General features: G+C 43.0%; 1 protein-coding gene across 1 annotated transcript in view; it reads right to left on the minus strand.

Moving 5' to 3' along the window:
• The window catches only part of PTPRE (protein tyrosine phosphatase receptor type E), a 186396-nt gene that overhangs the window by 28923 nt on the left and 139732 nt on the right, over positions 1–17741 (minus strand). Inside the window, exons 5-11 of the mRNA XM_069753946.1 lie at positions 12049–12185; positions 10876–10966; positions 5119–5192; positions 4979–5015; positions 2833–2930; positions 1744–1863; positions 1492–1652 (exon numbers count right to left, since the gene is read on the minus strand). Of these exons, the coding sequence (XP_069610047.1) occupies positions 1492–1652; positions 1744–1863; positions 2833–2930; positions 4979–5015; positions 5119–5192; positions 10876–10966; positions 12049–12185 (718 nt within the window). The remainder of the gene's footprint in view (positions 1–1491; positions 1653–1743; positions 1864–2832; positions 2931–4978; positions 5016–5118; positions 5193–10875; positions 10967–12048; positions 12186–17741) is intronic.

Consider the following 17741-nt stretch of genomic DNA (forward strand, 5'->3'; position numbering starts at 1 on the left):
GTTTCCTTGTTATACAGGAATGTGGATGAGTTCCTGGTTTCCGGACCTTGAAAATGTCTCCTGGGGCAGGTCAGTATTAGCAAATTGGGTTTTCAGATTCTGCAGTGATGGGCGGATTTGTATACACCCATTATAGGATTTCCCATTTTTTACAACACAGGAACTAGGTGTACAGTTACATAAGGTGCAGCCATAGTCCGTGCCAGGGTCAAGGCTTGTTCCTTAAAATAACTTGTGTCATAAGTGCAATTATTTTATGAGGTCCCGTCAAATATAACTTGTCACCAGAGTGTATAAAAGGAATTTGTACGAAGACCCCCACCTACCATATATAAACTGGGGTCTACTTATATAGAAAAAATGCCTTTGGGGGCGGAATCCCATATATGCTGCATCTGCATCTTCCATAGGAAACATCCAACTTCTTAGTTGCCTCCTTTTCTCTCTGCTCGTATATATATATATATATATATATATATATATATATATATATATATATATATACACACACACACACAGATAAAATCATATATATATATAGATCTCATGACCATATTAAATATGCTATGGAGGCAAAAATATTTCATCTACAGGAATGAGTATAAAACTGCAGAAAGCGTCATCTAGTCATGTGTAGTATCATAGCAGGATACTATACAATAGAGGATCATTTGTTTTACTGTTCCACTGTCTCTGAAAAGTGTCTATAATATATTCTACTGTGTTGTGTTTACAGCTTCAGTGCAGATCTATGTGTCGCCATAGTGACAGACAATCAATCAATGTGAACTGTACGATCCCACAGTCCTGCTCCCTTTCTTCCGTTCCCTGCTGCTTATATACTTCTGGTAGATAACAAGAATGGAACCAAGTAACTCCCCATATTCGGTGTTGACAGATCTATTGATTGTTGTTCCTCTATTATTCCTCCCCTAATTGTATACATAACTTGACAAACGAGTGCATCACTACTCCCCTTGTGCGACACTTTAGGCTGGGTGCAGACGACCAGCTGTTCTGTCAACCGAGAGAATCGGACGATTATATTATTCACATTCTGATCACAGTGTGTCCATAGTGTGATCCAATTTTCTCCGATGAGAAGATGGAGAAAAAAAAAGTCTCCATTTTCTGCATTCTGTCAGTCTGTGGAAATTGGACTGCACTCAGATGTTCATCCGAGTGCAGTCCGATGGTTTCCACGGGCCTAACGACTTGCATGGCCGAGTGCGATCTGATAATCGGATCCAATGCAGCGATCTTTTCCTTGACCTTAGCAGAAAACAAAATCGGACCTTATAGAAAAACATTGGTCCCAGTGTGATGTTTTGTCTGATCGCACTGGGACTGAAAATGCGCCCAGCCTTCGTGTGTAGAGACATCCCGCATTCACAGGGGAAATAGTAACACTTCAACACAAACTCCTGAGAACAGACGCTCTCGGCGCTCCGTGGGTTCTCGTCGTTGTCGGAACCGTGGCGCAGAAGTTACCTGCAGTGAACAACGATGGGTCCGGCTTGCGCGGGATTGACAGATTTGACTTTCTTGAGGAACTTCAGCATGCCAATGGGTGTGAAGGGCACGCCGAAGTCCGGCCAGCTGGTGAAATGGAGCTGCGTCACCAGCCTGGGGGCCTTGCAGCCATCATGGACCTACAAAAAAAACAACAACAGCCAGATTAAACATTTCTTCCAAGCGGCCATGTATACGTGGCATGTGAGTCCGAGCGGAGGGAACACTTACCGGCTGTATGCAGAACTTCCGGACGGTGTAATCCACCAGAACAATCACATCTTCTACCGACACCCGGATATTCCCATATATCCAGCAGCCTTGGTCCGGCCAGTACTGGTGACATTTATCCTACAGAAAAGTTACATCTGCATTCAGAATGTAGGCGGATCTCTCCACCATAAGTATAGCATAGCCGTGCATCGTACTCCGCCATCGCCAGCAGCCTCCCCACTTAGGCTCGACCTCTGCTCCATACAGACAAGACTCTACAGATCCCCATTATAGAGATCGATCCATCAGTCACGTTCACTTCTATGGGACTGACAGAGACAGCCTTTTTGATGGAAGGGTGGCGAGCATGTGCCCCACTGATCCATTCACACTGGATTATTTGGGACCCCTGATCTCAGGTATCTGTGGGGGTCCCAATTATCTGAGCCCTCCCCCATTAATCATACATTTATCACCTATTCTATGGATTGGTGATGTGTATTTAGACTTAAAACCCTATTTAATTGGGTATTCCCATATCAGACGATTTTGAGAACAGGACCTCCACTTGCACCACCGGGATTGTTGCGGTGGACACTTTTGTGCATTGACTTCCATGGAAAATACCCGGGAATAAAGTACATACATTTCTCGTGAGGATGGATCGGCATCCATCAGAAATGTATCACAGATCATACGGATAGCTGTGATCAGAGTTGCATCTTTTCCTTATGTTATGTGATCGTCACGTGCTGCATCGACAGATTTAACTGCTCTAGTCACAGCAAGAGCTGCACTCCTGATTTGACCCTTTGCATTGCTGAAGTGAAGCACTGAAGGCAGTAAGTGATCATCACTTTTTGTATCAAATATCATTTTAATTCTGTGCAACATATTCACACCTGATGACGTAAATCACGAGACTGCGGAGGAAAATATCAGGAAAGTGCAGGAAGGACGGGAAGCCGACGTCATTACACCAGCGGCCTCCTTCCTTATCTGCAGCCTCACCTCCTATTATAATACTTGGACTTTGTCACAGTCCTCATACAATAAAATCTGAAGGCACGTCAGAGGGAAGGACATGATAAGAGTCAGGACACAAACCTCCTTCCTCTCCTTCAGGTTGGTGAGCATGACTATGGTGGCAGATTTCTGCTCCCAGATCATTCTCCAAAAGTCATTCATGGTCTCCGGTTTGGGGCCTGTGGTGGAAGAGAAACATAAAAACTGCTACAAACACATTGTAAATGCAGAGTATTCTCATTGGACATCGATCGGCATGATAGGGATGGTTTTAAAAACAGCCAAGAGCGTCGCTCTCTCGGGTGCTGCCAGTGGCGGGTGCTGCCAGTGGCGGGTGCTGCCAGTGGCGGGTGCTGCCAGTGGCGGGTTCTGCTGGTGCATACACGAGATCAGCAGCAGGAGTGGAGCTGTAACTCTCAGCTCGGCTATTGCAGCAAAAAAAAAAAAAACCCAAAAACTAGCTTTGATCCCTGTAATTTAACCCTTTAAATGCAGCTGTCAATAGCAAAATTGGCATTTAAAGGGGTTTTCTAAACATTGCTGATCAGGAGCTTATCAATCACCTACCGGACTGCTGGATTGTTTGGTGTCATGGTTGCACCAAAAGCATGAACTAGGCGCTCTCTAATACTACATGACACAGCTTTCCAATGATCCGGCCAGCTTCAGAGCAGCATTTATACGTTTTTGTCAATAGAACTTGTAAGCGCTGCGCTTCTTGCCTAGGAGAACAGCCACCGCCGATAGACCACAGTAGTGGCTGATAACCTAGTCAAGGAGCTTTAATTTAAAGAATTACAACTTCTTCTGTTATGGAAAAAGGAGAGGGTTTTTAATATGACGTAAATTTCAAAAGTGTTGGATTTTACAAGCATTTTACACTTTTATCTGCTTATGATGTTGAGAATAACTCCTTTAAGTGGTGAAACAGAGGGAGGAAGCTCCCTCTGTCATCCCCCAACGTCAACAGAAGGAGGAAGGTCCCTCTGTCACCACCCATCGTCGACAGGAAGCTTCCTCTGTCACCACCCATCGTCAACAGAGACAGGAAGCTCCCTCTGTCACCACCCATCGTCAACAGAGACAGGAAGCTTCCTCTGTCACCACCCATCGTCAACAGAGACAGGAAGCTCCCTCTGTCACCACCCATCGTCAACAGAGACAGGAAGCTTCCTCTGTCACCACCCATCGTCGACAGAGAAAGGAAGCTTCCTCTGTCACCTCCCATCGTCGACCGAGACAGTAAACTTCCTCTGTCACCTCCCATCGTCGACAGAGGGAGGAAGCTCTGTCTATCATCCCCATCATCGACAGAGGAAGGAAGCTCTCTCTGTCACCTCCCATCGTCGACAGAGGGAGGAAGCTCTCTCTATCATCCCCATCATTGACAGAGGAAGGAAGCTCTCTCTGTCACCTCCCATCGTCGACAGAGACAGGAAGCTTCCTCTGTCACCACCCATCGTCGACAGAGGGAGGAAGCTCCCTTTGTCATCCCCATCGTTGACAGAAGGAGAAAGGTCCCTCTGTCACCACCCATCGTCGACAGAGGGAGGAAGCTTCTTCTGTCACCACCCATCGTCGACAGAGACAGGAAGCTTCCTCTCTCACCACCCATCGTCGACAGAGGGAGGAAGCATCCTGTCATCCCCATCGTCGACAGAGGAAGGAAACTCCCTCTGTCACCACCCATCCTCGACAGAGACAGGAAGCTTCCTCTGTCATCCCCATCGTCGACAGAGGAAGGAAGCTCCCTCTGTCACCCCCATGGTCCCTACCACTTTGAGATGAGTTGCACGGCCTAATAGAATGCCAGTCAGCTTACACTGGCAGACACACCATACTGCAATACTGAAGCACTGATGATCTATGAGCAAGTGGGATTTAAAATAAATAGGTTTAAAAAATTCAATATTAAAAAAAAATTCCATCACTGCAGCGGCGTGTCCCCTTCAGTCCCCTGACCATCAAGGGTGGCAGGTCAAAAGTTAAAATATCAATGCGGCAAAGGAATAGGACGTTGAGTGCACTATAACCACTACATTTCTTGCTCTTATCCATGCGCATTTCTGGTATTGCTGCAAATAATAAATTGACCTATGTTGCAATACCAGTCACAACCCATGGACAATAGTGGCGCAGTTCATGGAATAACTGCTTTACAAACATTTGTCATCATGACTTTTGCAGCAGAGCCCCGATGCCTTATAAACATACCACACGTTCCTACCTTGAGCTGCTATAAACTTATTCTTCTCTCTGTAGCCCTGAAATGAAAGGAACAAACATTGCGAAACGCGTCAGCTGTGCCAAGAAAGTGAGCGACAAGGACGCGGAGTGTATGAAACAGATGGGAAACTCGGCTCTTACATCTATGTATGAGGCGTTAATGTAGTCCGAACATACGGATCCATCAGCTGTCAGCACAACTCTGGAGTGGTCGTCTGATGAGAGAACAGAACCAATGACGAACTGGCTGCAACTTTCTACACAATTAAATCTGATTTATTTACAAAAGGAAATGTCGCCATGGACCAGAAATCAAACAATCAGATGTCAACTTTTATCAGAAAATGTGGCGCCATTGATACATTTATTGATACACTTATTCGCTCATTACATCACCAGGATGGATTTGTATCCGCTGGAAATAAACCATGGCGTTCTCTATTCAGTGACAGCAAGCAGAGATCTCGAAAACAGAGTGTAATAATAAGGAAACAATTGATGTTTGTGTTTTATGACAGGAACAAAGATCTTGAGGAAAAAAATATCAGAATAATACATTGGGAAATTGAATAAAAAAAGATACAATACCCCTGTAAGAGTTTACTACACTAGTCAAAATGCCGGTCTAAGGGTGGAAGGGTGAAGCAACCATATACAGTTAGGGCCAGAAATATTTGGACAGTGACACAAGTTTTGTTATTTTAGCTGTTTACAAAAACATGTTCAGAAATACAATTATATATGTAATATGGGCTGAAAGTGCACACTCCCAGCTGCAATATGATAGTTTCCACATCCAAATCGGAGAAAGGGTTTAGGAATCATAGCTCTGTAATGCATAGCGTCCTCTTTTTCAAGGGACCAAAAGTAATTGGACAATGGACTCTAAGGGCTGCAATTAACTCTGAAGGCGTCTCCCTCGTTAACCTGTAATCAATGAAGTAGTTAAAAGGTCAGGGGTGGATTCCAGGTGTGTGGTTTTGCATTTGGAAGCTGTTGCTGTGAGCAGACAACATGCGGTCAAAGGAACTCTCAATTGAGGTGAAGCAGAACATCCTGAGGCTGAAAAAAAAGAAAAAATCCATCAGAGAGATAGCAGACATGCTTGGAGTAGCAAAATCAACAGTTGGGTACATTCTGAGAAAAAAGGAATTGACTGGTGAGCTTGGGAACGCAAAAAGGCCTGGGCGTCCACGGATGACAACAGTGGTGGATGATCGCCGCATACTTAATTTGGTGAAGAAGAACCCGTTCACAACATCAACTGAAGTCCAGAACACTCTCAGTGAAGTAGGTGTATCTGTCTCTAAGTCAACAGTAAAGAGAAGACTCCATGACAGTAAATACAAAGGGTTCACATCTAGATGCAAACCATTCATCAATACCAAAAATAGACAGAAAAACACCTCAAGAAGCCAGCTCAGTTCTGGAAAAGTATTCTATGGACAGATGAGACAAAGATCAACCTGTACCAGAATGATGGGAAGAAAAAAGTTTGGAGAAGAAAGGGAACGGCACATGATCCAAGGCACACCACATCCACTGTAAAACATGGTGGAGGCAACGTGATGGCATGGGCATGCATGGCTTTCAATGGCACTGGGTCACTTGTGTTTATTGATGACATAAGAGCAGACAAGAGTAGCCGGATGAATTCTGAAGTGTACCGGGATATACTTTCAGCCCAGATTCAGCCAAATGCTGCAAAGTTGATTGGACGGCGCTTCATAGTACAGATGGACAATGACCCCAAGCATACAGCCAAAGCTACCCAGGAGTTCATGAGTGCCAAAAAGTGGAACATTCTGCAATGGCCAAGTCAATCTCCAGATCTAAACCCAATTGAGCATGCATTTCACTTGCTCAAATCCAGACTTAAGACGGAAAGACCCACAAACAAGCAAGACCTGAAGGCTGCGGCTGTAAAGGCCTGGCAAAGCATTAAGAAGGAGGAAACCCAGCGTTTGGTGATGTCCATGGGTTCCAGACTTAAGGCAGTGATTGCCTCCAAAGGATTTGCAACAAAATATTGAAAATAAAAATATTTTGTTTGGGTTATGTTTATTTACTTTTGACCTCCTAAAATGTGGAGTGTTTGTAAAGAAATGTGTACAATTCCTACATTTTCTATCAGATATTTTTGTTCAACCCTTCAAATTAAACGTTACAATCTGCACTTGAATTCTGTTGTAGAGGTTTCATTTCAAATCCAATGTGGTGGCATGCAGAGCCCAACTCGCGAAAATTGTGTCACTGTCCAAATATTTCTGGCCCTAACTGTATGATCACACCAAAGGAATTCGTAATTTCGCCAAGAGGGGAACCAATGGAACCAATAAAAGGCAACCTTCAGGTGACTAGTTATTGATTTTACTATGGAGCCCTCCTTGCTTAAAGGGGTTGTTCGGACCTTGGGGTACAAGTCTGCATGCACTCTCTGTGACTGCGCACCTGTGAGTCCTCATAGCGCATGCACTGTTTGGATTCTCATGTGCTGACGCCAGGAGGGGGATCATGTGACCGCAAGTATGTGACTTGTATACTTCTGGCCACATTCCAACTAGACGTATCCAGCCTTGTTCAGTACACTTGCATTGAGCGAGGCTCCGCACAGCTAGTCGGCATGTGACTGCATAAGTGCAAATCACATTCTTGTGGTTTTGTGCCCACTGCTCTCAACGTCTGGACTGGAAAATCCTAACAACCCTTACTATGCATACTGGAGACTCATACCCTAACTGAATAATCCATTTGAAGGGAATCTGTTACCAGGTTTTTGCTACCTCTTAAAGAACAGCATAATGTAGAGACAGAGACCCTGATTCCAGTGATATGTCACTTACTGGGCTGTTTGCTGTCATTTTGATAACATCAGTTTTCTTTACTGCAGATCTATCGTTTTTTTGAATGCTGAGCTCTGTATACCCCCGCCAACACTAGTAAATGGCTGCTCTCTGCGTGTGTACAGGGAAAACTGCCAATCAGTGGTGGGGACGGGGTTATACTGCTCATGAACACGGAGGACTATCTGACAGCAGGTTACTAGTCCTCCAGTGATAATCTCCTGCTGATAAAATAGGGATTTTATCAAAACTACAACAAGCAGCCCAATAAGTGACACATCACTGGAATCAGGGTATCTGTCTCTACATTATGTTGCTCTCAGATTAGTTGTCAAAAACCTGGTGACAGATTCCCTTTAAGTTCCCCAAACATGTCAGACTAAAGTTGCCTGAAGCTGGTGTTATCAGCGAAATGGACAGACAGTCTGATGTATATGGGGGCTTTAGTGTAAACCCCCTTCAAAAAGTACAACACTGCCTTGCCTTATTTTAGAACAGAGATGTAAGTTGATGCCCCTGGGCCCTTATGGAAAGTCTGTAAATTGCATTCAAAGAGCATTTGAAGTCATTTTTTTGTGTGTTTTTTTATGTTCACGATGATTTTGTTCACCAAGTTAAAAAATCGTTTAAAAACATTTTTTTCTGCATATTTCAACATCGTTTATATGCATGGGGCTGTTTTTTTAAAATTTGTATTGTCTTTTTTTCAACCAGAAACACCTAAAAAAAAATTAACATATTGCCTCTTTTTCCACTTGAGAAAAACAGCACCATGTGCACTACAAGCGTTCTCCCATTGAAGCCAACGGAAGCTCATACCAAGGACTGTTCTTCAAGTGGATTTTTAGAAAAGAATCCGCTGCAAAATCCACATGAAATTCCTCTGTGAGAACACGTCCTTCCTGTGAAGCACAAGGGCTCATCGCTTCCCCCTCACTATATACATTTTTTATTTTCCACAACTGATCTGATTCTTCTTTCTGCAGCAGGCTGCCTGTTTACACAGACAAGTAAGAATATGCTCGGAAGGATTCCTGGGACTTTGCCAACTCAATCTACAACTGCCGAAACATTTTCTACATTTTTATCACCACAAGAACAATAAATGCGTATATGGCTGGAGATCAGTAACGATGGGATAATTACAGTATTTTTTGGACCATAAGAAAAAATTGGGGTGGGAATTAGGGACACATCTTATAGTCCGAATGTAGCTTACCAGCTGATTGAGGCAGTGGTGGAGTGGTGCCCCATTTCTGCCGCCGCCGGCTTCCTGAGGAAAGGACCCTGCCTTCCTGAGGAAAGGATACCTTAAATACGGACTATAAAACGGACTCCCATCTTATAAAAAAAATATTTTTTTTCCTATTTTCCTCCCCCAAATTTGGGGTGCGTCTTATGGTCCAGTGCGTCTTATAGTCCGAAAAATACGGTACGCCTCCCTATTAAGAAGTAACACCTAGAAAAAATACATCTAGGGATCATTCAGACATCCGATTTTCTCGTACAAGTGCCATCCGGATAGCACTCGCACCTGTGATAGTCTATGTGGCCGTTTCGGAATATTTTAGAGACCGAGCGGTTGATGGAAAAAATTACAAAGACATGTTTGATTTTGATCAAAGAGACAGACTCGATAGGTCCGGGAAAAAAATCTGACCGCTCTCGGATGACATCTAACTGCGGCCCGATTTTCACCGAATGTCAAAAAGGAGAAGTTGGAGAAACATTTTTTATTTCCTCCACGTATGTGAAAAGCTGATGACACTCGGAGCACGCTCTGACGTGTCCATTTTTCTCATACGTGAAGAAATTGGAGGTCAGAATAAAACCCTACGCTCAACTCCATGATTCCCGATTCTTTTTTGACATCTCTATTTAAGGGAACACTTGTATTCTCCATTACATTGGACCAAATCCACTCTTTCTTTAATTTTGCCTTGTGAATCACAGGCGTTCTGCTGTAACATAGTAACATAGTTAGTAAGGCCGAAAAAAGACATTTGTCCATCCAGTTCAGCCTATATTCCATCATAATAAATCCCCAGATCTACGTCCTTCTACAGAACCTAATAATTGTATGATACAATATTGTTCTGCTCCAGGAAGACATCCAGGCCTCTCTTGAACCCCTCGACTGAGTTCGCCATCACCACCTCCTCAGGCAAGCAATTCCAGATTCTCACTGCCCTAACAGTAAAGAATCCTCTTCTATGTTGGTGGAAAAACCTTCTCTCCTCCAGACGCAAAGAATGCCCCCTTGTGCCCGTCACCTTCCTTGGTATAAACAGATCCTCAGCGAGATATTTGTATTGTCCCCTTATATACTTATACATGGTTATTAGATCACCCCTCAGTCGTCTTTTTTCTAGACTAAATAATCCTAATTTCGCTAATCTATCTGGGTATTGTAGTTCTCCCATCCCCTTTATTAATTTTGTTGCCCTCCTTTGTACTCTCTCTAGTTCCATTATATCCTTCCTGAGCACCGGTGCCCAAAACTGGACACAGTACTCCATGTGCGGTCTAACTAGTGATTTGTACAGAGGCAGTATAATGCTCTCATCATGTGTATCCAGACCTCTTTTAATGCACCCCATGATCCTGTTTGCCTTGGCAGCTGCTGCCTGGCACTGGCTGCTCCAGGTAAGTTTATCATTAACTAGGATCCCCAAGTCCTTCTCCCTGTCAGATTTACCCAGTGGTTTCCCGTTCAGTGTGTAATGGTGATATTGATTCCGGTTTCGCACCTCTTCTTGGGTTAGATTGGTGACCCTTAATATAGGGTGTAAACACTAGGCGCTCCAGCGGGTTTAATAAGACTCTGTCCACATTCCGGGGGGACACATATCGACCTTTACATATGATCCCCCTCACTGCCTCACAATGGTCATACATATACGGCACCAGATAGAACGGAATAAAAAAGGGGACCTGCTTTAGGAAACAAATAATGCAAATATTTATAAATCACCTTTAAACAAACGGTTGATAACTGAGCACATGTCACTTGGAAGACATAAGTAAGTGGTTCTGTCTTACAGATGGGACTTACAGGGCAGGATATTGGGGTATCTGTTGTTTTCCTTGTTTTCTTCCCTATTGGCCACTTCAAACGTTCCTTGGAAATTCCCAGACTGTAACGACTGTAGAATTAAAAAAACAAAAAAACAAATTATTCTTGCGCCTGTTACAGTCTGATACCTTTGCTATATAATGGATCTGCACCTATACATTATTTATTCCCACTGCATCAACTGCTCTCCCACTTAGGCCTCATTCAGATATCTGTTATTTTTTTTATCACATAGGAGAAAAACGGACCAATTATTTTGATCAGAATTTGGTCTGAGCGTATTAGTTTTTCTCTTACATAGAGAGGTAGTTTTTCCACCTTCTCCATTCACTTGGACTGCATTCAGATGGCATCCGAGTGCGGTCCTTGAACCTATAGACTTGAATGGTCCATTTTGACCCGACTTTTGGATCAAAATCGAACATATTTCCGCGATTGTCTGATTTTGGTCCAAGTATCAGATCAAACTCGGCAATGCAAGTCTATGGGTCGCTGAATAAATTGGAAGGCACTCGGATGCCATCTGTGTGATCTCTGTTTTTCACTGACTAATAAATAAAAGAAGGTGAAGAGACTTTATTTTTATTCATCAGTGATAAAAAAAAAAAAATGAAAGAAACTCTGACCAAACTCAGATGAAAATGTTGACGAAACTCGGTTTGTTTTACTCGTATGTGAAGAAACCTGACGTTTCACTGAGCCCTAAGGATGAGAGGAGCGGAGATGTGCACGCTCAACCTCCGCCCTAGTCAGATGGAGCGCCTTTCTCAGGTTCGGTGGTCAGACCCCCAACAATTGGGAAGTTATTCCCTATCCTATGGAAAGGGGGAGATTTCTAATTTTGGTACATAAATGGCCTGTCACATGCAAAATACATATGTCCAAAAATTACCGTGTCCAAAAATTACCATGTCCAAAAATTACTGATAATTACGGGAATATATCACGTGTGGAAAGCCAGTAGCACTGTGCATGGGGCTATGGCCCACCTGGCTGGGGTCTGATAGTGGATCCGCAGGAAAATGAAGGGGAAATTAAAACTCACTTTAGCCCTGCATGTCATTGTGAAAGAAAAAAATGGAAATCTGACTCGAGGCGATCTGCTGTGATTGGCGATCTTCCAGCACGGACAGTCTTTCCCCATAGACTCACATTGTACTCCTCTCTAAAGAGCTTCCCGTCATCCGCCGACCGGATCCGCACCTCCTCTTCTAAATGCTCCACTGGAATCGGGAAGTATTTCTTCACAACGGTGGGCGAGCTGCTCAGTAACATCACCCTCTGCTGCTCTGTTGGGCCGAAAAACAAAATTATATTCATTTATGACCATACAAGACAATAAAAAAGGCACCAAAATGTAAAAACAACTTCACCAAACAATCGTCAACAATCGTCGCCTAGGCCTCCATTTTCCTTCCCAGTCTCAGGCCACTATCCCAGTAATAGGCAGCACTGTCCTGACTAACAGAAACGAGTGGCCATTGCTATTGCTGCAAATACTCTGTGCTGCGCTACCCTCATAACCAGAAAGGCTACCCCATCGGAACAACAAACTCCAGCCCAATTTTTTATACTGGGAATAAACACTCTCTAAATGCCCAACCCACTGAATGCAGCAGGTCACCAATACAATGCATGGTCTCCGGTGGTCCTCCGGATAAAGAGAATGTTACATTCGGAGGTCGCCTTCTTCTCTTTTATCCCATAGTTCCGGAGTCAAAAGAAAAAGGTATAGTCCCAAAATTGTGACTATGATACCAATTATCATTCCTGACCAGTACCCCAATCAGACAGTCAGTTTCCCTCTGACTCGTGCACGCGACTGTAAAAATCGGTCGAGTGCTATCCATCCTGTGGACGGATCACACTCGTCCCCATGTTAGTCTTTTGGGCCACGCACATATCCGATTTTTTCCGGCGCAAAGAGAAAAAAAATCGCAGCATGCACAAGTTGCATCCGATTATGGATTGCACTCGGTCATTCATATCTATGGGGAAAAAAAATGAGACTGCACTCAGATAGCATCTGAGTGCAGTCCGATTTTCACAAACCTGATAAAATAGACAAGATGGAGACATTTTTTTTCTCTCCAAACTTTGATCAAACTCTAATCAGAGTGTGATTAGGCCAAGTTTCTCTGATGAGAGAACAACAGGTCACGTGATCCTAGGCTGTGTGTGTCAGCACATAATGACTGTTCAAACCAAGCACAGGTGATCGGTGCACCCGTAGTGTGGCTGAGCAGTTCGTACACCCTCCAACCTACTTGTTATCCATCTATCACCGCCCTTCTCTTCTTTGATTGACAGCTCTGGCATTACAGAAGCCAGCGAAAGGCGGAGAGAGATGGAAATTAAGTAGGTGGGACTGTGCACTGAACTAGTTAACCACGTCATGATGCACCAACCTCCTCTGCTAGGTTTGAACAGTCATTTTTGTGCTGCCTTTAATGATTGAAATATAAGAATTTTGTGAGTAATTTGCTCCCCAAATAGCAAAAACTATCAATAAGATAAGAGAAGAAAGCTTTGTCTGGTTCAGAAAGCCACATTCACGGAACTGCAGTGTGACCTGTGACCCTCGGGTAGTGATTTTTTAGCATTATTCCAGAATGTGAGTCCATTCAGGCAGTCAGAATCGAAGGAACTCACTCAAGGTTTGTTTAGCAGCAATGCTGGGAGCGGGCTTCCAAAAAATTCCATGTTAAAATTCCTTTTTTATTAAAAAAAAAAGTGACTCCGCTAGTGCTGACATGGCCTGAAGAGCGACCGGGAAAAAGGTGAGGAGCGGAACGCTGAAATGTTCTGGAAGCGAGATCTACTGCAGATTTAACCCACCAATTATTAATATCGGATTGTAGATGGAAGAAAATCTAAATTGGATCACTGTTTTCTACTTTGTTCTCCAATTTTAACACCTAAATTGTCCATTAGGTTTCTATGGGTCAAACATAGGCGGTTGGATTATGCTTACCCTTGTAAAGAGACGGCCTCAACCACCTAGATACATGGACCTATTCTGTCGTCATGCCTAGTTTTGTTTTGTAAAAAGCCAGACCCTGGACAGTAAAGTAGCCCTCACCGTTGTCATTTTTGACTATTTTTCTGTTATATTCAGTAGACATAATACCGACATTTAGTGGTAAGACAATAATGCCAATAAAATAAATTGCCATAAACAGACCACATAATACTACCATATTGTGCCAAGACAATAAAACTTACACAATACCTCTATTTAGTGATAAGATTGCACTGTCATATAAAGGCTGTATAATACCACCATATAGTGCCAAGTCAATACAACCTACACAATAGCTATATATAGTGATGTAAAAATGCTGTTGTTATATAAAGTCCTTTTAATACCACTATATAGTGCCAAGTCAATAACAACCTACACAATACCCCTCTATATAGTGATGTGACTGCACTGTCATATAAAGGCCGTATAATACCAACATGCAGTACCAAGTCAATACAACCTACACAATACCCCTCTATATAGTGATGTGAGTACACTGTCATATAAAGGCCGTATAATACCAACATGCAGTACCAAGTCAATACAACCTACACAATACCCCTCTATATAGTGATGTGACTACACTGTCATATAAAGGCCGTATAATACCAACATGCAGTACCAAGTCAATACAACCTACACAATACCCCTCTATATAGTGATGTGACTACACTGTCATATAAAGGCCGTATAATACCAACATGCAGTACCAAGTCAATACAACCTACACAATACCCCTCTATATAGTGATGTGACTACACTGTCATATAAAGGCTGTATAATACCAGCATGCAGTAAAAGTCAATACAACCTACACTATAATACCCCCTCTATATAGTGATGGGACTATACTGTCATATAAAGGCCGTATACTACCACCATGTAGTGCCAAGTCAATACTTCCATAAAACACCCACATAATACCTCAACTAATATGCAGTATCATAATATAAGAGGACCCAAAATACTGCCTATATATCCCACATAATACTGCAATTTAAAGGCCAAAGAATGCCGCTGTCACAGGTTTACCGCCACAGAGAGGAGCTAGAAGACCCGCAGCGTCTGATTTCTCATACTCCTGCATGGATTAGAAGCACTTCACCTTCATATTAAACAGCAAAGGTTTCTTTTAGCAGTGCAGGGGTTATTCTGCTCAGTTGAGAGCTCCTGGAAGCTTTCCTGCATTAGGGCTCTCAGCTGTGCACTGTTAGCCACTTCAATCTCCTATATAATTTAGGTCCTGGCTAGCACTCATTGTCAGAGTTAGCTTATGCTGCATGGCTGGAGGCTGTTGGTGGTTGTTATATCAGAAGGCGGCTGGAGAATTTATCTGTTGCTAGGTTTTGAGCGTATGATAATTCCCTTTCTTCTTCTACTTTAATTTAACCCCATCCTCCACTCCCTGGTGCATTTGACTGCTGTTTATGTGAATATATTTCTATCATTGGAATTTTTCATTATCCCTGTTCGTATTACTTAGTCTAGTTGTAGTATTATGGTACACTACTACTTCCCTCTTCCCTGGGTGCTGGAAGGGTACAGACTGAGGGCGGACTAAGGAGCTAAGGTTTGGTATGTGGCCCCGGCATCTTCACCATCAGAAGTAATCCAGGGAACAGGGTGTCCCTAGTGTTAGGAACATGGAAGGAGCCCCTGGTCCAGGGACACCCCGCAATAGAGTCGTGACAGCTGCCGTATGCCTCAAAAACATTGGTGTATTTAGATTTTTCCTGTGGTTCTCTTGCTTAGGGTCCCCAAGAAATTGGGGCCCTGGGCAATTGCCAAGCTTTCGACTCCTAGTTAGCGCATGTACTATAGATGTCATAGAGAAGTGCTCTCGTACTTGGGACCCATGGCTATGAGTCAGAGAGGAAAGATCCTAACAGCTCTCCCCTTTGTAGACCCAGCTTGGTCATCCAGGTGAATGGCCACCATCTAATTCCAAGTAAGGCCAGACATGGCTTCCTGCAGCGATAAGAGCTGATCATCGGTTTCTGGAGTTGTATTCACGATAATCAAGTAAAATACGTTAGTTAAAACTAATTTAACTTTATGGTACCATTTCGTAATGTCGCCGAAAAGCATAGTATATCGTCATTCTTTTACTTTCCCCTACTGTTCTTTTGAAGTTTATTTTTTGGCTGTGGATCTACTTAGTGTTCTTCGATTTTTCTCTGCAGGTAACTGCTTCTCACTTTTGGCATTCTCATACTTTCCTCTACTGGTATCCATTCACGTTTCTGAATTTATTTCTTGTTTCATCTACACTTTTCTTGAAAGTCTATTCCTGGTTCCTTCTTTCCCCTAATGGGATCCTCTTAAAGGAGATGTCTACTGAAAACAAATTGATGAATGGATGTCTGACCATTGGGATCCGCTCCGATCAGCAGTTCATTTTCAGACTATTCAAGACGTGTGGAAGAATCATTGTACAGAAAAGAAAAGGTGAGCGCTACCATGAGTTCTGTGTCTTGCCGGGAGTGAAGCATCCTGAGACCGTTCATGTGTGGGGGCTTCTCATCTGTGGTGGGGGCTCACTCACAATTTGGACTAAGGTCACTGCCATGAGTAAAAAATGGGATGTAAACATCCTCCAAGGGACATTTCTTCCAGCGACCCAGGAGCAATTTGGTGACGAGCAACTCTTTTTTTCCAGCATGATGGAGACCATGTCACAAGACAAAAATGATATCTAAGTGACTCAGTGAACAAAACATTGACATTTTGGGTTCCCAAATCTCAATCCCATTGAGAACTTATGGTCAATCATCAAAAAGTGAGTGGACAAACAAAAATGCAGAAATTCTGAAAAATGAGAAGCACTGATTAGACAAGAATGGTTCCGTCATCAGTCAGGATTAGGGCCCAGAAGCTGATATCCAGCTGCTGGGGCGAAGGGAAGGATTCTTGAGAAATAAGGGTCAACACAAGGAGACGACCATCTGGCTAGAAATGTTCGTGGTGAAGTCATTGACCGGTGAAGAGTCATTGACCTTTATGGGGTACAGATGTGCACTATGAAGAAGTTGCAGACCACGCATGTCCAGTGATAGACATCTGCTCTCCACGATAGTCAGGGACCTAACCGGGGGCATTAGCAACCCAACACTTATCGACCACGGGACTGTGAATTTTATTTTGCAACCACTGACTAAAATAGGTGGCATGCCCAATAGTAAAAGTTTGGAATAAACAGCTGACAAGACATCGACAGCAACATTTCCAGATATTTTGGGAGTTATACTTTTTTTTACTTTCCCGTTTTTAAAATTTTTTAAAAAGGCGACCCACGCGAAAAGTAAGGAAGACTAAAAAAGACAAAATGGTGGCAAAATAAGTTTGGGCTATTAAAATATAATGTAAAGGAAACTAAACTGAATACTACACAGGCATCTAGGCTCTATGATAGTTGGGTTGTGTAGCCATGTTGGTTGCCACCTATACAATCGAATGAGTTCCCACAAGAATTGTTACTCTCCTTTCCACTGCATGAAAAATGTACCTAATTACTAAGTGATACGTCCCCACTGCCTATAGCAAGCATCTGCTAGGTAAACATCTAAAAAATCAATTCAGAGGATGCAGTGGTGGCTATATTGGTAATATTAAGCTTTCTAGATATCGTAAGTCGTAATTAAAATGTAAATGACTTTTTAGAATTTCTGATCAGAACAATTGGTCCATTTTTCTCATACGTGTAAAAATCAGAAGTATGAATGAGCCTTCAGGATTTTTTTATTTGCATTCACTCCTACCTACTCTTTACATTTTTAGGCTTTTGACTCAGGAGGGTCTTATTTGACAGAAATGGTTTGGT

This window comes from Ranitomeya imitator, chromosome 2, assembly GCF_032444005.1.
Source record: "Ranitomeya imitator isolate aRanImi1 chromosome 2, aRanImi1.pri, whole genome shotgun sequence".
NCBI classification, from domain to species: domain Eukaryota; kingdom Metazoa; phylum Chordata; class Amphibia; order Anura; family Dendrobatidae; genus Ranitomeya; species Ranitomeya imitator.